Source organism: Barbatula barbatula (genome assembly GCF_947034865.1).
Source record: "Barbatula barbatula genome assembly, chromosome: 9".
NCBI lineage: Eukaryota > Metazoa > Chordata > Actinopteri > Cypriniformes > Nemacheilidae > Barbatula > Barbatula barbatula.
This window is the reverse complement of record NC_136772.1, coordinates 16,224,263-16,240,602: the sequence shown is the minus strand read 5'-3', so window position 1 is coordinate 16,240,602 and position 16,340 is coordinate 16,224,263. Positions and strand designations below refer to the sequence as shown.

At 38.4% G+C, this 16,340-nt stretch overlaps 1 protein-coding gene across 1 annotated transcript in view; it reads left to right on the top strand.

Annotated features, from left to right (window-relative positions):
* myo10l3 (myosin X, like 3) overlaps positions 1 to 13,503 on the top strand; it is a 59,990-nt gene extending 46,487 nt beyond the window's left edge. Inside the window, exons 24-40 of the mRNA XM_079464896.1 lie at positions 343 to 1,215; positions 2,658 to 2,781; positions 3,249 to 3,492; positions 3,599 to 3,694; positions 3,867 to 3,960; positions 4,063 to 4,118; positions 5,160 to 5,302; positions 6,014 to 6,208; positions 6,302 to 6,459; positions 7,374 to 7,497; positions 7,769 to 8,066; positions 8,279 to 8,486; positions 9,624 to 9,760; positions 9,890 to 10,010; positions 10,113 to 10,571; positions 10,718 to 10,909; positions 12,028 to 13,503. Coding sequence (XP_079321022.1) covers positions 343 to 1,215; positions 2,658 to 2,781; positions 3,249 to 3,492; positions 3,599 to 3,694; positions 3,867 to 3,960; positions 4,063 to 4,118; positions 5,160 to 5,302; positions 6,014 to 6,208; positions 6,302 to 6,459; positions 7,374 to 7,497; positions 7,769 to 8,066; positions 8,279 to 8,486; positions 9,624 to 9,760; positions 9,890 to 10,010; positions 10,113 to 10,571; positions 10,718 to 10,909; positions 12,028 to 12,132 — 3,627 coding nt within the window. The 3' untranslated portion in view covers positions 12,133 to 13,503. The remainder of the gene's footprint in view (positions 1 to 342; positions 1,216 to 2,657; positions 2,782 to 3,248; positions 3,493 to 3,598; positions 3,695 to 3,866; positions 3,961 to 4,062; positions 4,119 to 5,159; positions 5,303 to 6,013; positions 6,209 to 6,301; positions 6,460 to 7,373; positions 7,498 to 7,768; positions 8,067 to 8,278; positions 8,487 to 9,623; positions 9,761 to 9,889; positions 10,011 to 10,112; positions 10,572 to 10,717; positions 10,910 to 12,027) is intronic.
* The last annotated feature ends 2,837 nt before the right edge of the window (positions 13,504 to 16,340 follow it).

Here is a 16,340-nt window from a genome sequence, read left to right as displayed (position 1 = left end):
GATTTCAAAACTACGTATTCTGCAGTACACAAAAGAAGATATTTGAAGAATGTTGGTAACCAAAAACCCCATTGGTCCCCTATTCTTTCGAAGTCTATAGACAATTTTTTTTTAATATCTTCTTTTGTGTTTTGCTAAAGAAAGAAAGTCATACAGGTTTAAAATGACAAGAGCATGAGAAAATGATGACAGAATTCTCGTCTTTTTGGGTGAACTATCACTTTAAGCGTTCCAAAAAGCACCATATTACCATTGTGCCATTTGATTTGATATTTAAATGTGATGTATTAACTGTATTATATAAATATAGAATTATTAAACTTTCACTACACTATATTTCAGAGGGTGTCCCACAGCCTGTGCCAGTACTCATCCGAAGAGGAGGGTCGTCAGATGGAGGAGATCCTGAGACTGGAGAGAGAGATTGAACGGCTACAGAAACAGAGAGACGAAGGGGTTTCCTTGCTGAACGAGAGCTCCAGAGACGAACTGCGGCAGAAGAAGGACGCAGAGATCTACCAGCTGGAAAAAGAGGCTTCACGCGTGGCCACCGAGTTCCTGGAGATGCTAGACTTTGGGGGGTTGGAACAGTCACTTTCCAGCGAAGAGAACCTTCACGACCCGTCCGAGACCACCGCGCCGCTGGCAGAGGAGGAGGTGGACGAAGGATTCCACGCAGACGACGAGTGCATACCCCTTCCTGATTTCCCTCCCCCATCTCCTGTGCCTCTGGACAAGGAGATTCTCTCCAGTCTTCCACCTCCACCACCCGCCTTCGCTGAAGGTCTGCTGGACTCACCTGAACGTATGGAACGGCCAATGTCGAGTACTTCCATTGAACAAAATAGACTTTCAGACATTCCCCCACCTCCGCCCACAGCTCCACCCCCACCTCCACCCACAGCTCCACCTCCACCTCCGCCTTCAGCTCCGCCCCCCCCTCTACCTACACTGACTTTAACAAAAGAAGATTATGGAGTGGTTTATAAAAACTCAAGGAAAACTGTAACAGAGATTGTGCTGCCAGAAGAGGAGACTAATTTCAGTATTATTCCAGATACTGAGTCAGACTATGACCAAGAAGAATTTGAGGAGGCATTGGGGAGTTGTGGGGACGCAGGAAGTACAAATGATGGACACCTCACTGATGAGGAAGTGATACGCAGGTCCTGTACCTACAATAGCATCGACTCCTTCAGAGGAAGTTCAGACTCGGTGAGTTGATTTGGCACACACACACCATTTTCATGAGTTTCATGAGAGAAAATCTTAAGAAATTCATAGTAAGCTAGGGGCTCGACTGCACACTAGCTGCCTAGTCTCAGAACGACCTGAATAAATACATTTAGCATTGTTTCCACCACACGCCAAAGAAAGAGATGAAACTTCTCAAAGATAATTCAGTATTTTAATGCTGTGTCAAAAAATGATACTTAAAATCAGTACAACTTACATGAGGGAAAATAATTCGTTTTTTTTGTGGGGAAAAATATTAAAAGAATTGAGTTTATGCTTAAACCAAGTCAAAATATCTCCCAATGGGGTAAGATTACTAATTACTATATTATTAAATCTGTATAAATGTCTTTGTCCTTCTGAACAGACAAAGATATTGGCAAGAATGCTTATAACCAAACAGTTCTTGGCCACCATTGTCTACCATAGTAGGAAACATTTATTTGGTCTATTGAGCCCAAAATAATATAGTTTGAAGAATGTAGGAATGCAGACAGTTCTGTGATACTTTTGACAATTTGTAATTTTTTCTATGATGTTAGTCAATTCTTGCCTAGTTTGGTTACAAGCATACAAACAAATGTATACAGATTTGGAACAATTTGAGGGTGAGAAAAAAAAGTGAATTTTAATTTTGGCTGAATAGTCTGATACTGACTCATTACTAGTTGTTTGCTTGCAGCTGGGAATAAGGTTAATCTTTCATACATTTGCATTGGTCTTTGTCACCTCAAATCTTACAAAGAATTTATCAAATACAGTCGCTTTAAAAAAAGAATCACTGCCCATGTAAACACCTTACAGGCAAACATGTCACCTGAAAAGAAATATGCATTTCATCAGGGTTACACAGTTATACAACGTCAGGTGTTTGCGAGATCATTGCCCGGGGCAAAACAAAAACACTACAGTAAGCACTTTGACCTAATTCTTGATAACTGTAATACTTATGATATAATAAAGAAGTCCATCAACACTTACACTTACGTGTATTGCTCTGGATTTCTTATAGCCAATAGTATTGTTTGCTAGTTCAGGTTGCGAGGGAATGGTTGAATTATATTTTAACTTTACCCCTCAGGACATTCACAGAATATTCAGCCAATGCCTGTTAAACCTGCTCCCAACAACTTTTTTTGTCGAGGATATTTGAACCCAGAGACCTGTTTCAAGGTTTATTTGGGTGTAATATGAAGCTTAACATAACAGTGAAAAATGGGAAGACATTTACTGATTTCGTCCTCTTTTTGTCTGTATTAACTAGTTGGGTAAGACAGTGATATGTCCGGCCATAGAAAAAATACACAGTGCTCCAAAGTGTACGATTACAGAATAATGAAACGTCATATTTGAGAAAACAAACTCTATATGTTTATTTTTAATACTCATTGTTGATGTTTACATCCTCTTTTTGTTCACAGTTTATTGACAGTAATGATGAGAATGATGGATATGTGGACACAGATGAGGAGGTGTCGAATGGTAGAGTGCATTTGCTAAATGGGAGCGGACCTCCATATTTCCACAGCTATCTGTACATGAAGAGTGAGTGTTTTTTACTTTTACATCGAAATTGCTTGATTTGCTGTGTTTGTTAAGGGTTTGAGGCGAAAATTTTGCCAAACCAACCAATGGTAGTGGAGTTAGAAAATGTACCTTTCAAAAGATTTCTGAGCTTCTGAGCATTTTTTTTGTGAAATTATGTTTTTATAAAGAAACGTTTATGCTTATCATACAATGAGATTTCTGCTATATTATGTCACGGTGTCACATGCAGCATCATATATTACATGAACACACATTTTTGGGGTCTTTATGCAAAAAGACGTGCCGTTTCTAAAAAAAGTTACTAGCCAATCGGCAGCCAAAGCCACATTTTTGTTTGTATTTGGCATCTGGTGATGATTTTTGTTAATTCATTTTGGACCCTGCCTATATAACCAAATATAATTGATCAAATTAAACATTAAAAATGTATAAACTGAAACCAAAGTTTGTTTTTAATTTTTAAGGTGGGCTGATGATTCCATGGCGCAGACGCTGGTGTGTTCTGAAGGATGAGACCTTTATGTGGTTTAGGGCTAAACAGGAGTCTCTCAAGTCAGGCTGGCTCTACAAGAAAGGGGGAGGAATGTCCACCCTGTCCCGCAGGAACTGGAAGATGCGCTGGTTCGTCCTTCGAGACGCCAAACTCATGTACTTCGAGAACGACAGCGAGGAGAAGCTGAGGGGAACCATTAATATCCGTGCTGCCAAGTAAGAAATCAATCCCCAAAAGGATGCATTTACTTGTCGCCATTTTCCTTTTATTTCTAAATTTTAGGCATTATACTCTCATGTGTACGCTGTGTTTCAATCGCAGAGAGATTGTGGACAACCACGAGAAGGAGAATGCACTAAACATTGTGACCGAGGAGAGAACATATCAGATCTATGCAGAGTCACCTGAGGATGCAAGGTACTTTTTAACTATATAAAATCTGTAAAGCTATCTGTGGACCTAATATATTTTCTTTACAATGTTTAACTGTTTATCTCTAGTGCCTCCTTGTGGTAGTTTTTATTTCCATAATGTTGACTAACCACTCAAAGAGGTGTAAATGCATCCTGTCTGCATCCTTGTGTTGCAGCGGCTGGTTTAATGTGCTGAGCCGAGTTCACTGTGCCACACCAGAACAACTCCTGCAGATGCAGCATGAACATGCCAATCCCAAGAACGCAGTTGTGAGTGTCTTTCCTAACATATACAATGTGTTCATGTGCCAGTCACATACTGTTGTAAGTGTTGTAAGAATGTGATATTGACCTATGATGTACCATCCTCAGGGAACACTGGATGTTGGGCTTATTGACTCTGTCTGTGCCTCTGACAACCCAGACAGGTAATACATGACGTCACTTGTGTTTAGTGTTGGTAACTAATGATGAGATCACTTGACCCTGTTTTTAAAGGGATAGTTCACTCGAAAATGGCAATTCTGTCATTGTTTAAGGTCCACCAAGGATGATAATTTAAACTACAAAGTAAAAGTTTTAAATGTCATTCGAAATTGAAATAGGTTATCATTGTGGGTAATTCTCATATTAAAATGCATGTGCTCTCAAAATCTTCAATCAAAATCTGAAAATGCACCTTCCACCTTTCTAGTGGCTATCCATTTACGATGACGTAAGTATACCCTACACCGCGCCGTTACACGGCAAAAGACAAAAAAAATGTCTACACTGGATGCGGCATGCCATTAAGAACAAGACATTTGTTGTTTCAAGTTGTGCTGCTCGCAACTGGGGTAGACAGAGTGTTAGACGCCTTGGGCAGAGCATCTGTTAACTCCTGTCAAAATGCAACGCCTGTTTAACAAACCAATTCAGTATTCCATTTCACCGGAAAATGTGTCAGAATAATGAAGTAAAAACGTTCACAACTTCTGGTTTAACAGTGACTTTAAGAGAGTAGCAGAGTCTACACCCCAACTTAAGTGTAACCATAATAAAAGACGTGAGCGGTTTATTGGGATCCCTTTAAGAGCCATTTTTACAGCAAACCAAAGAATATTCCAAATTAAAATCCAAACACATTTAAACTGCAGAACGTGAATGGAATGAACAAAATGTTATCGATGTTGGTGTAGTTATCATTCTTGGTGTGAATTTACTAATATTTTTACTTACTTTAATGCTTTTAAAAAAAGTGTACGATTTTTATTTGGAATTGAATCAAGCTAAAGTCAAGGGAAAGGACATAAAGGTAGCTCAAAATTTGTCCATATGACTCAAGTGGTATATTCCAGTTCCTGCAGGTTCAGCCTGCTATGTGAAAATCACTTTCTATATTTTTTGGTGAACTATCGTCATACAGCACTATGTTTTAGTTTTAGTTATGTTCTTGAATGCATAATTTCATGAGCACTTTTTTCTCTCAGGCCAAACTCATTTGTTATAATCACTGCTAATCGTGTGATTCACTGTAACACTGACACGCCAGAGGAAATGCATCACTGGATCGGTCTCCTGCAGAAACCCAAAGGAGACTCCAGAATAGACGGCCAGGAGTTCATAGTCAGAGGTGAGTTAAACTCACGAAAGCTGCGTCCGAAATCACCTACTTCCATAGTATATTGTAGGCGAGAATGAGTATGAGTCATGAATAGTACGTCCGAAACCTCAGTATGCAAAAAACAGTTTGCGCGAAATACCCGGATGGTCTACTACTTCTGCCAAGATTCGTGAGTGTGGATCGGATGGATGCTTATCTATCCCATGATGCCACGGGAGCTGAGCAATGGTCAGATTTAAAAAAAAAATCAAATTACTAAAGTGGAAAACTTTAAGGGCGGGCGTCCGTTTTTAATCTAAGTGCCAATAAATTAATTTCTCGTGACTAAATTATGTTTTCATCAACGCTCACGTGTAGGTTGTTAATACGCCATAGGTCAAAGAGCATATGGGTTACATGACCATAAAACATGGCTGACACAGTATGTCTGAAATGTATTCCTGCTACTCCAACTCATACTATATAGAACGTGCTGTTTTAACGGCCGATAGGTAGGTACTTATTGAAATTCAGTCCATACTATCACAATATGCGATTTCAGACGCAGCCCAAGACTTACCAGCACTGTACTTCATACACTCAATGAGACACACATATATTTAGTGTCTTAGTGTAGATATTCCTTCTGTAATATACAATTATTTCAAAATGATGTAATGCACACAAGCAAAAAGTTTCCTTCTGCATAGTTTGATAAATGTCTGTAATTTCTTGTGTCAGGTTGGCTACATAAAGAGATGAAGTCCAGTGGAAAAAGCAATTCTCTCAAACTGAAGAAACGCTGGTTTGTTCTGACCAACAACTCACTTGATTATTATAAATCCTCAGAGCGCAGTGCATCTAAACTGGGCACACTGGTGCTCAACAGCCTGTGTTCTGTAGTTCAGCCCGATGAGAAGGTCTTTAAGGAGACTGGTGAGTCAAGACCGAAAATAAATAAGATAAATCCACGTGTCATAGATGATTCTGAACCTAAAAATTAAATTATTTGAACATTCTTTTCCACAGGGTACTGGAACATAATAGTACATGGAAGGAAGCATTCTTACCGTCTCTACACCAAGCTGCTGAATGAAGCCATGAGGTGGTCTTCAGCCATTCAGGCAGCCATAGACAACAAGGTTCCCATAGAAACGCCAACCCAGCAACTGATCAGAGACATTAAGGTAAATTCACCCTGACATGACTTTGTAACTTCGGTGGTATTCATGGCATGATAATCACAACAGCTCTTGGCTCACATCTCATGTTGTGTTTTTATACCAATGATCATGTTTCAGTTGTTGAAGCCGGTATCTCTCCAGCCTCAGCAGTCCCTCAGGGTGAAATACTGTAGTGTTAAGTGAGGTACAGGGGTGCGTGTTCTGTGTGCTGCTCTTCACTCAGACTGTTTCCTTTGATTTCTCAACATATTGTTTCATAATTTCTGGGTGCTTCTATTTACATATTTTTCCAGTGGATTTTTTGTCAATTTCAGTTCCCAAAGGTGCTTTTTATTGTATTTGAGCCGTTTTAGCCAATCTCTCCGAAGCTCCACCCTCCATATTCCAAGGTCACTTTTGATTGGCTAGGTTTTTTCATGCGTCGCATTTGTAAAAATCACTCAAAGCAACGTGGTACAAACTGGTGCCTTTGGTTGCACAACTGGACCAGGGCAACCTGATAAACTAAAGGAACCTTGTCGAGTTGGTCAACCATGCATCATTTCCCTTGAACTGATTTACCAGCTTGGCTACTTAGTTTTACATTTACATTTAGTCATTTAGCGGACGCTTTTATCCAAAGCGACTTACAAATGAGTTTAACAATAGACGCAATTGGAACAACATAAGGACAACCAGAGATACGTTTTTTTAATCAATAAAAGTCAGACTCAGTACTAATCACCCAGGTGTTTTTAAAGATGGCTACAGAATCTGCTGATTGTTATGTATGTTAATATAATTTGTTTTGAAAAGAAAAGCTCACAAAATCATTATGTCACTTGTGTGCACTGTTTTCACCTTCAGTGATCTGTTAACATTGTTACAGTATATGATGAATGAACAAAATCTGTAATGCATTGCTTGTGGTTGTGTAGGAGAGCAGTCTTAATGTGGAGGCCGTGGAGCAGATGTACTGGAGGAACCCCATTCTGAGATACACCCAGCATCCACTGCACTCTCCCCTGCTTCCTCTGCCGTATGGGGAGGTTAATGTCAGCTGTGAGTCTCTCCTTTATTCTGCTCTGAGTCTACAATGTTTTTATTTGATCCTATTTGTATACAGTAGCAAAACTTAATCTGCAAAAACTTGAACCCCCAGTTTGTAAAAACAACAAAAATCATGTTAAGACAACAGACGTAAACAGGACCAGCAAGTCAAAATTTTAAAGCAGAAACAGGATTTTAAAGCATTGTTCAATTATCCTGATTCATTCATGTGCAATTACCCATGCAATTTATTTACGTTGTCCGTGTCTAATTTTTCCTGCAGTGCAAAAGGAGAAAGGCTACACCAGCCTGCAGGATGAGGCGGTGAAAATCTTCAACTCATTACAGGAGATGGAGGTTGTGTCTGATCCAATGCCCATCATTCAAGGCATCTTACAGACATGCCAAGATCTGCGGCCGCTCAGAGATGAGGTCTACTGTCAGCTGATCAAACAAACCAATCACGTGCCTCAGCCCAACAGCCCCTCCAACCGTGTCCACTGGCATCTGCTCACCTGCATGACCTGTACCTTCTTACCCAGCCGTGGCATTCTCAGATACCTCCGATTCCACCTGAGAAGGTGTTGCATCCAAAAATCTTTCGTAGTAATAATTCATTCTTAATTAATTGTACATTACTGAAGTGTGGCAGTGCTGTTAGGAGAATATAAAAGCTTTGTTTCGATAATGGAAATAGGAACACAAAGTGTGTTTTAGAACTCAAATTATGGCATTGAATAGTTGGCTTTGACTTTCATAACATTGTTTCATTCTGATCACAATCACTTTTTAGAATCAAGGAGCTCTTCCCAGGGACAGAAATCGAGTTGTTTGCTGTGTTCATTGGAGAATCTCTGAAGAAAACAAAGACGCGAGAGTTTGTGCCTTCCCAAGACGAGATCATCGCGCTCCTGAACAGACGTGAGATGACCACCACCGTTTACTGCCATGGTGGAGGGTCTTGCAAGATTTCAATCAACTCTCACACTACGGCAGGAGAGGTATAACATGTTTCCAGCTTCTAATGCACGGAATACAATTAATACTTATCTAGCTTTATCCAATTTATGAATAATAATAATAATAATACATGTGCTTCATTTGCATTTCTTTTTTGATACAAATAAAGATGATATAGACATTTCACCGGATACACGCCTGGCCCGATGTTAACTTTCAGTCTGTGTTTTATTATAACAATTTATTTTATAGTTAATTATTTCAATTCTGATTCAGGATAATATTGTATTGTGTATTAAATTTGATTAAAACTACTCAACAGTTATACTGAACTTTGCAGAGGTCGACCTGAAGTTAAAAGTCCAGTGTGAAATTTTTGGGATGATCTATTGATAAAAATGCAATATAATATACATAGCTTCAGAGGTGTATGAAGAGCTTACACAATGAAGCGTTATGTTTGAATTTCCTTAGAATAAGCTATTTCTATCTACATACACCGCAAGTCCCCTTGCATGTAGTTTGCCATGTTCTGTCATTCGCGCTAGATATCACTGAATCTACCTTTAAGATTTGGCCACGTAATGTTTGTTTGTGTTGTTGCCGCTGAATCCGTCTATAAAAAATAAAACACTATATGAGTGTTTTTAAAACACATTGACAGATTTTTGCCCAAAGATCAATTTTCATACCGGAAAAATGTATGTCTGATCTAGTATCATTTATATCTTTGCCCTTTATTCCAACGTATTATTAAAGGATTTGTATGTTTGCTCTTTAGTTTAGCTTGGACTGTAAAGTTACGCTTGAGATTTTAAGGCTTGTCAAAATGTATACAAAAAAACACAGAAGCTTACTGAGTCAAGGCCCATTAGAACGTATGCTGTAGTCGAATAAAGAGAGGATCCATCAAATATTAGAAATGATTAAATTATAGTAAGCGCATGCTTTGTGACCTGTAAGCTTTTTAATTTTCTATGCATTTTTTGGGCATTAGAATATACCTTATTTTACGTGATATTTTTTAGCAAGCCCTTTTCCTAGCTACTTTTGTCAAATAAATAAACCTACCAAAGCCAAGTTTAGTGTTTTTCCATAGTCCTAATATTTTGATGCTTCACTCAATTCTTTATTTGTACAAATAGCTCCTAAGTGTTGCGTGTCTCTGCTGTGTGTAGGTGGTAGAGAAACTGATCCGTGGTTTGGCTATGGAGGATAGCAGAAACATGTTTGCTTTATTCGAGCACAACAACGTGATCGACCGGGCTGTGGAGAGCAGAGTGATAGTGGCCGACGTGCTGGCCAAGTTTGAGAGGTAAAATGACACCACAATGCTGCAGATTTTCATGCTGTTGTTCCTACAAAACACTGCGAAGCATGTCTGTCATTACATGAACAGCAACTATCAAAACACATGAATGTTTTGGTGTTTTATATTTCTCAGGCTGGCCGGAAATGAGGTGGCGGAAGACGGCCCTTGGAAGCTTTACTTCAAACTTTACTGTTTCTTAGATGTGGAGAGCATGCCCAAGGAAGGAGTGGAGTTTGTCTTCATGTTTGAACAGGTCAGTAGTTTACAGTCTTACCTTTATTATATTTCTGCAAACCTTTGCAAAAAATAATAGGAATTTAGATTTTAAGAGTAACTGTATCGTACTGCTCTCCAGGCTCATGAGAGTTTGATAAGCGGTCACTTTCCTGGCCACGAGGAGACCCTCCAGCATCTGGCTGCCTTACGCCTGCAGTACCTTTATGGAGACGTGTCTAGGGTGCACTGGAGCTTGGACAGCGTCTACCCCACCGGCCGTTTGCGCAACCGCATACTTCAGTTCACCAAAGCGGGAGGCGCTTCCGGACAGTCACAGACCCTTGAGAGAAGAAGGACGAGCTTCCTGGACGGGACGCTGAGGCGCGGGCTGAAGACGGGCACCATGAAGAAACAACGCAGCATGCAGGAGGAGCAGATGTTGGAGATGTGGATTAAAGAAGAGACATCAGCCACCAGAGCCAGTATTCTGGAGAAATTGGGTCGACTGCATGGTCTGGATCAGCACCAAGCCATGGTTAAATACATGAACATTATCAAAGAATGGCCTGGGTACGGATCAACGTTATTTGATGTGGAGGTAAGAGCCAGCGAATATTGATGTCCATGTGGCTGCTTAAAATGATGTTTTATCAAGCAGATTTACATAGAAAAATATTTTAAATCTTACATTTGTTGTTACATCTAAGCTCAGGTGAGCTAATCTGAGATCTTGTGTTTGTGCAGTGTAAAGAAGGCGGCTTTCCTCATGATCTCTGGCTGAGTGTGAGTGCAGAGAACGTGTCTGTGTATAAGAGAGGCGAAGCCAAACCTTTAGAGACCTTCCCGTACGAACACATTGTTTTCTTTGGTGCTCCTCTTGCCAGCACATTGAAGATCACAGTGGATGGGAGAGACATGTTCTTTGAGACACCACAGGTAATCAAAGTCATTTTTACAAAGATTCTAAATAATAATAAGATGCTGCATATTTATATGACTGTGCAACGTTCAATTCAACCAGTCCCAACTACCAGTAAGAGCCCTCTATATCCTCATTCACTACCCCTACATTAGTTTACTAATATAGTCCACTTAAATGGCCGAATGAAAGTGTTAATTCGGACACGCTGTATGACGTAAGAGCATTGCCATCTGCCGAGACTCAAAAATTTATTGAACACAAACCTCACAATTGAGCGGCTTACACTATGAATTTGGGTACTACTAAAAATGTATGTCCACTCACAAAGTGCACTATAATAGGCTATAGGGAGCTATTTCTGACACAGGCCTGGTATTGTATGGGTACAACTATTTTTTAGAATTACCTTTTTGCTTTCTGAAGTCAAGTCACTATTATTCTTATAGTCCTTTTCACAGTACACATTGTTTTAAAGAAGCTCTTCAGATAGGCCCGGTGCTTGGCTGGTTTGACGGCGATTACATTTTCTGTTTGAGCAGATATATCATTCATTGAATGCCTGGTTTTAACATTCTTCTGTGATTAAAATGACAGATCATGATATAATAGATAATACAAATAAGTATTTTGTAAGTGTTTAATAGTAAGTATTTAATTTTTTATTATTTTTATTGTCAGCTAGATATCTGTGGGCGATGCCCCCATAGTGAGTCGAGTGACCAAGTACCTAATTCAAACTTTATTACATAATTCTCCTTAGAGATGGCATTATTCTATGCAAAAATAATGCTGGTGATTCTTCCTGGACGGGACGCATTTATTAATCTTAGTTCATGTTCATTGTAGCATTTGCTAAAAGATATTTAAAATCAATCGTTGTAACTTTTGACATTTGTTAGCATCATAAACTAACATGAATAATTGTTTTAACATTAACAAGGTTTAATACATGCTGAAAAACGTGCTCATTGTTCATATTGCATTTACTGATGTTAACAAATACAATCTTATTGTAAAGTGTTAATAAATAAAATAATTGATAATATGAAATAGTTTTTATGAATATTAAACTTATTTTTGCTCTGTCTTGGCAGTGACTGCGTGTGACTAAACTGTCAATGGTTTCTTTCAGGTTGGAGAGATCACCAAAATCATGAAAGCATACATCAACATGATAGTGAAGAAACGATGCAGTGTTAGATCAGTGTCCAGCTTTGGAAGCAATTGGATCAGGTGATGAGTGCTGTGCTATCCAATCACAGTCAAAACGGTTTCCCCTAAATGATGGCAAAACAGAAAGGATTTCCACAGAGTTAAGATGAGATACAGAGAAGATACAAGAACCAACAAGAGGACAAATATCACATAGTCAAGACATGTCTATAACTAGTACCTGAATTTGCACTGGTATCTCCTGAAGGCTTTAAATGTGTTCCTTTCAGGTTTTGTTGATCAGTTTCGAGACTGATGCGGGGTTCACACCAATCGCGTTCCACGCTCTATTACTCGTGGGAAGAGTTTGTTATTTTCGTGTGAATGGCGCGAAATGACAAATATTTTCTACCTTCGCGGAAGATGATATTGATGCGCAATATTGAGTTTGCGTCTATATGCCTCTTTGCAATGACTTTGTATGTAATTTACTCACGCAAAATGCTTAATTGCCGTTTGGTGTGAACCCAGTGTTACTGTAGCACTCTTTGAAAAGATCAATACATGGTCGTAAAGCATTTTGTTGAGTCTTAGGACTCTGAAGTGACTGTCAGCAGCGATGTTAAAACTTTGCCTTTACTTCATACAATGGCTGGTCTGTGTAGATTTGCATCATTATTCTGTGTTAATCGTTCATGAATTTGTGTCAGAACCTTCACTCAGGTTCCTTAGTTTAAACAAATAAGGAAGGTTTCTCAAAATGTCAATGCCTTGTCTTGCCGTTTTCATCCCATATTCTTTCACATATTGTGCATAAGAAGTTCTGGGTTGAGCTCAGGTACAGTATGAAAGACTGAAGATATAAGCAATATACCAGAATTTCAGTGCAGTGTTGTGGTTGTCGCAATTTACACATTTTATTTATACTGATGAAAGCTGTGACACTCTTTGCACGGTTTCATCAAGTTAAAAGGTCAGTTTTTAAATATAATTTCTTTTTAGTTCACATGTCAACTAGGTAAGAAAGTGTGTTTTTTAAAGCACGCCTACATAATTGTAACTGAAGGATGAGTATTGTGTGCCTAAAAGCGAGACGGTTTGGGTGGGCTGGGTATTTATTCAGTGTTATCGTTATTGTATGGATGTTGGGTAGAGACTCAATGATGTAATGTACAGTGATAGTATGAGTGGAATGGAGAATGTCACAGTGGTATCAGAGACTCATTTCCATGGTGAAAGTCATGCAAAGTTCGGATCATTGTGCTCCATTAATGAATGTGGACAGCTGCTGGTCAGCTCAATGCCAGAGTTCAGCTTCATCTGTTAAAATGAGTTTAGAGTCAAAATATTCAACTTGTGTAGAGTATGAAAAATCATGATTTTTTTTGTAACTGGATTTACAAAATGCTTTAATAAATTATTACCATTCCAAGGTGGTGTGGATTACTTTAGTGTTATCAGTGTACATTTTATTTTGTCTAATTCATATTTACATGAACACCATTCAAACACATTTATATGCAACAAAATCAAACATGACCAGGTTTAACCATTAAAAATCTTTACCCAACCCACAGTTTGTTTATTCCACCTACTCATGACAAAGTGCATTCTTATGCATTGCAGTCCATGAATCTTTAACACACTTAGTCTATTATAAACAGAGGATTTTTTTACTGTGCTCAGCAACAACTGGCTACCAGACATTGTAAATTTAAAAATTCAGAAACATTTTCATATTAGTAAAGGTAGAAATTGTAGCAGTCATGGCATGTAATGGTCCATAAGAGCTGCTCTAACATGCTCTAGCACAGGGCAAGAAGTGCCTACACAATGCAAACCTTCTGTTACAATCTTATTATCAAACACGCTCAGACAGGGCTGCATTTTACAATGTACTGTTGAGCAACAGTGGGGAGTAAATTCAGCGGTTATATCCAAACATAAATCCATGTTATGGGATGATGCAGAATTTTCTGTACGGAGAGTTTAATACATGGAAATCTGCTATCATCAGGAACAAGATCAAAATATCCGTGCATAGTTCTCTGGAATGTTTCAGCAAGCAAGACCACTCCCAGAAACACTGAACTAAAATGGAAAACTCAGTGATGAGTTATGCATAAAACGATATTAAATGACGCCCTTAGGTGAGGTCTAATAAACAACAGGCCTGTGCACACCGCACACAAATTAAAGTGAATAATAATAATTATATCAGAAGGGTGGGGAGTGGGGGGTTGTAAAGTAAAGTAAAATATATTTACGAGGTCAGTTGTTGCAGAGCAGCCTTTATTATTGTTTTTATTAAAAACAGAACATATGCTTATTATTGTTGTTATTATTTTAAGATCATTAACAATAAACCATACCTGATAAAACCCTTAAAGGGATAGTTCACCCAAAAATTCTGTCATCATTTACTCACCCTCAGATTGTTCCAAACCTGAAAACATTTCTTTGGCCTGCTGAAAAAAAGGAAGATATTTGGAAGAATACTGCCCCCTTTACTGCCAGAGTTAGGGAAAATAAATACTATGGGAGTCATTGACGGATGAGATCTGTTCAGAACAAAGACATGTAGTTTGGAACAATTTGAGGGTGAGTAAAGGATGATAGAATATTCATTTTTGGGTGAACTATCCCTTTAACACAACTCAAACCTTCTGCTTTACAGCCCCTTTTACTAAATCTACCCAGTAAAATATTCAAAGCCAAACACAGAAACAGCTTGTTTTACATTGTTTTAATGCTTGTTTTAGGCCTCCCTGAAAGTTTGTTGGGGCTCTACAACCGAGAAGTACTCCTGGGGGGTATTCCAGAAAGCAGGGTTAACTTACCTTCAGCTAAACCCTGAACTCTGGGTTGATTAACACAAACCATAGTCTGTTCCAGAACACATTTGAAGGGTAAATTCAACCTCACGAAAGATACACAGAGGTAACGTGCTCTGAAGAAACAACATGAAGACATTGTCAATGGATCACAGATTTCACGAATGCCCATGGACATGAACAGCCTAGAAGCTATACGTTTTTCATTGTAAATCAACGTTATATATCCGAATTTTTCGGCTATATATATATGCACTTTATAAACAATGTATAAAGTGCAGCATCTTTGTTACAAAAAGTGGAGATTTGATGAGATGTTTGTTTAACGGGTCTACCTTGGTATTTTACCAAAATTGTGTTGTGAATATGTATTTGATCACATTACAATTTTATAGGTAGTATAAACCAATTTTTTGTTCCTTCCCAGTATGTTCTTTAACAAATGTATCGGGTTTTCTGAAAACTGCCTTTGTATTATATTCAACTTCAAAAATTAGAAACTACTACGGTTTTCATAACTTAGAAAAAACTTTTCAGTACACTACGTATGATAATTATTTTGGAGTAGAAAGGCGTCACGAAAATGGTAGGTAGAACCCAAGTGCAGGCAGCAGGTATGAAGGGGCTAAAACAGAACTTTAATGTGTATATATATATATATATATATATAGAAAACCCACAAAGGGGTAAAAACTGAGTACACGATAACTAAACACACTCAACAAGGACTCAACTATGTAACACTAAGACTAAAACAAACACTCACAAAAACTAGGATATACTTAACAGTGTTTCTTTGGAGACGAGCACTTACGACAATGGCCAAGGCTTCTAGAACAAGGTAACAAGTACAGAGCAGGAAACATGTACAATGAACAAGACTATAAACAAAAGGGCATTATATAGGGAGACTAACAAAGGCGATAACGATGGGCAGGATGTGGGTAATGAGACACAGGAGGAAAGCTATACTAGGAACGAGAGGGGCGGGGCCAAATGACGAGACTGGAGAGAACGCATATTATGTCCTGATTGACAATAATATGTTTCTCTCCACATAAAACACGTGGGTCTGTCATGATTCTGCCCCTAGACCAGAACATCAAGACAAGAGAAGGTCTACAAGAGAAGGTTTTTTTTCTCAAAATCACAATTTGTAATTGGTCATTCAAGATTTTTTACATCTCATTTAACATTTGGAAAGTCATGGCTTTTTAGCAAACAAAGTAAAAAGAAACAAACAACATGTACAGTATGTGTATTTTAAAGTGACATACAGTTGTGTTCAAAATAATAGCAGTGTGTTTAGAAAAATGAGTAAAGCTAAAAATCCTTATAAGAACTGTTATTTCAATAAACAAATGCATTGGGAACACTGCACATTCTATTCTAAATCAAAACATGAATAAAAAAGTATCTAATGTGTTATTACTGATCAGAAAGTGAAGAAAATGGAATC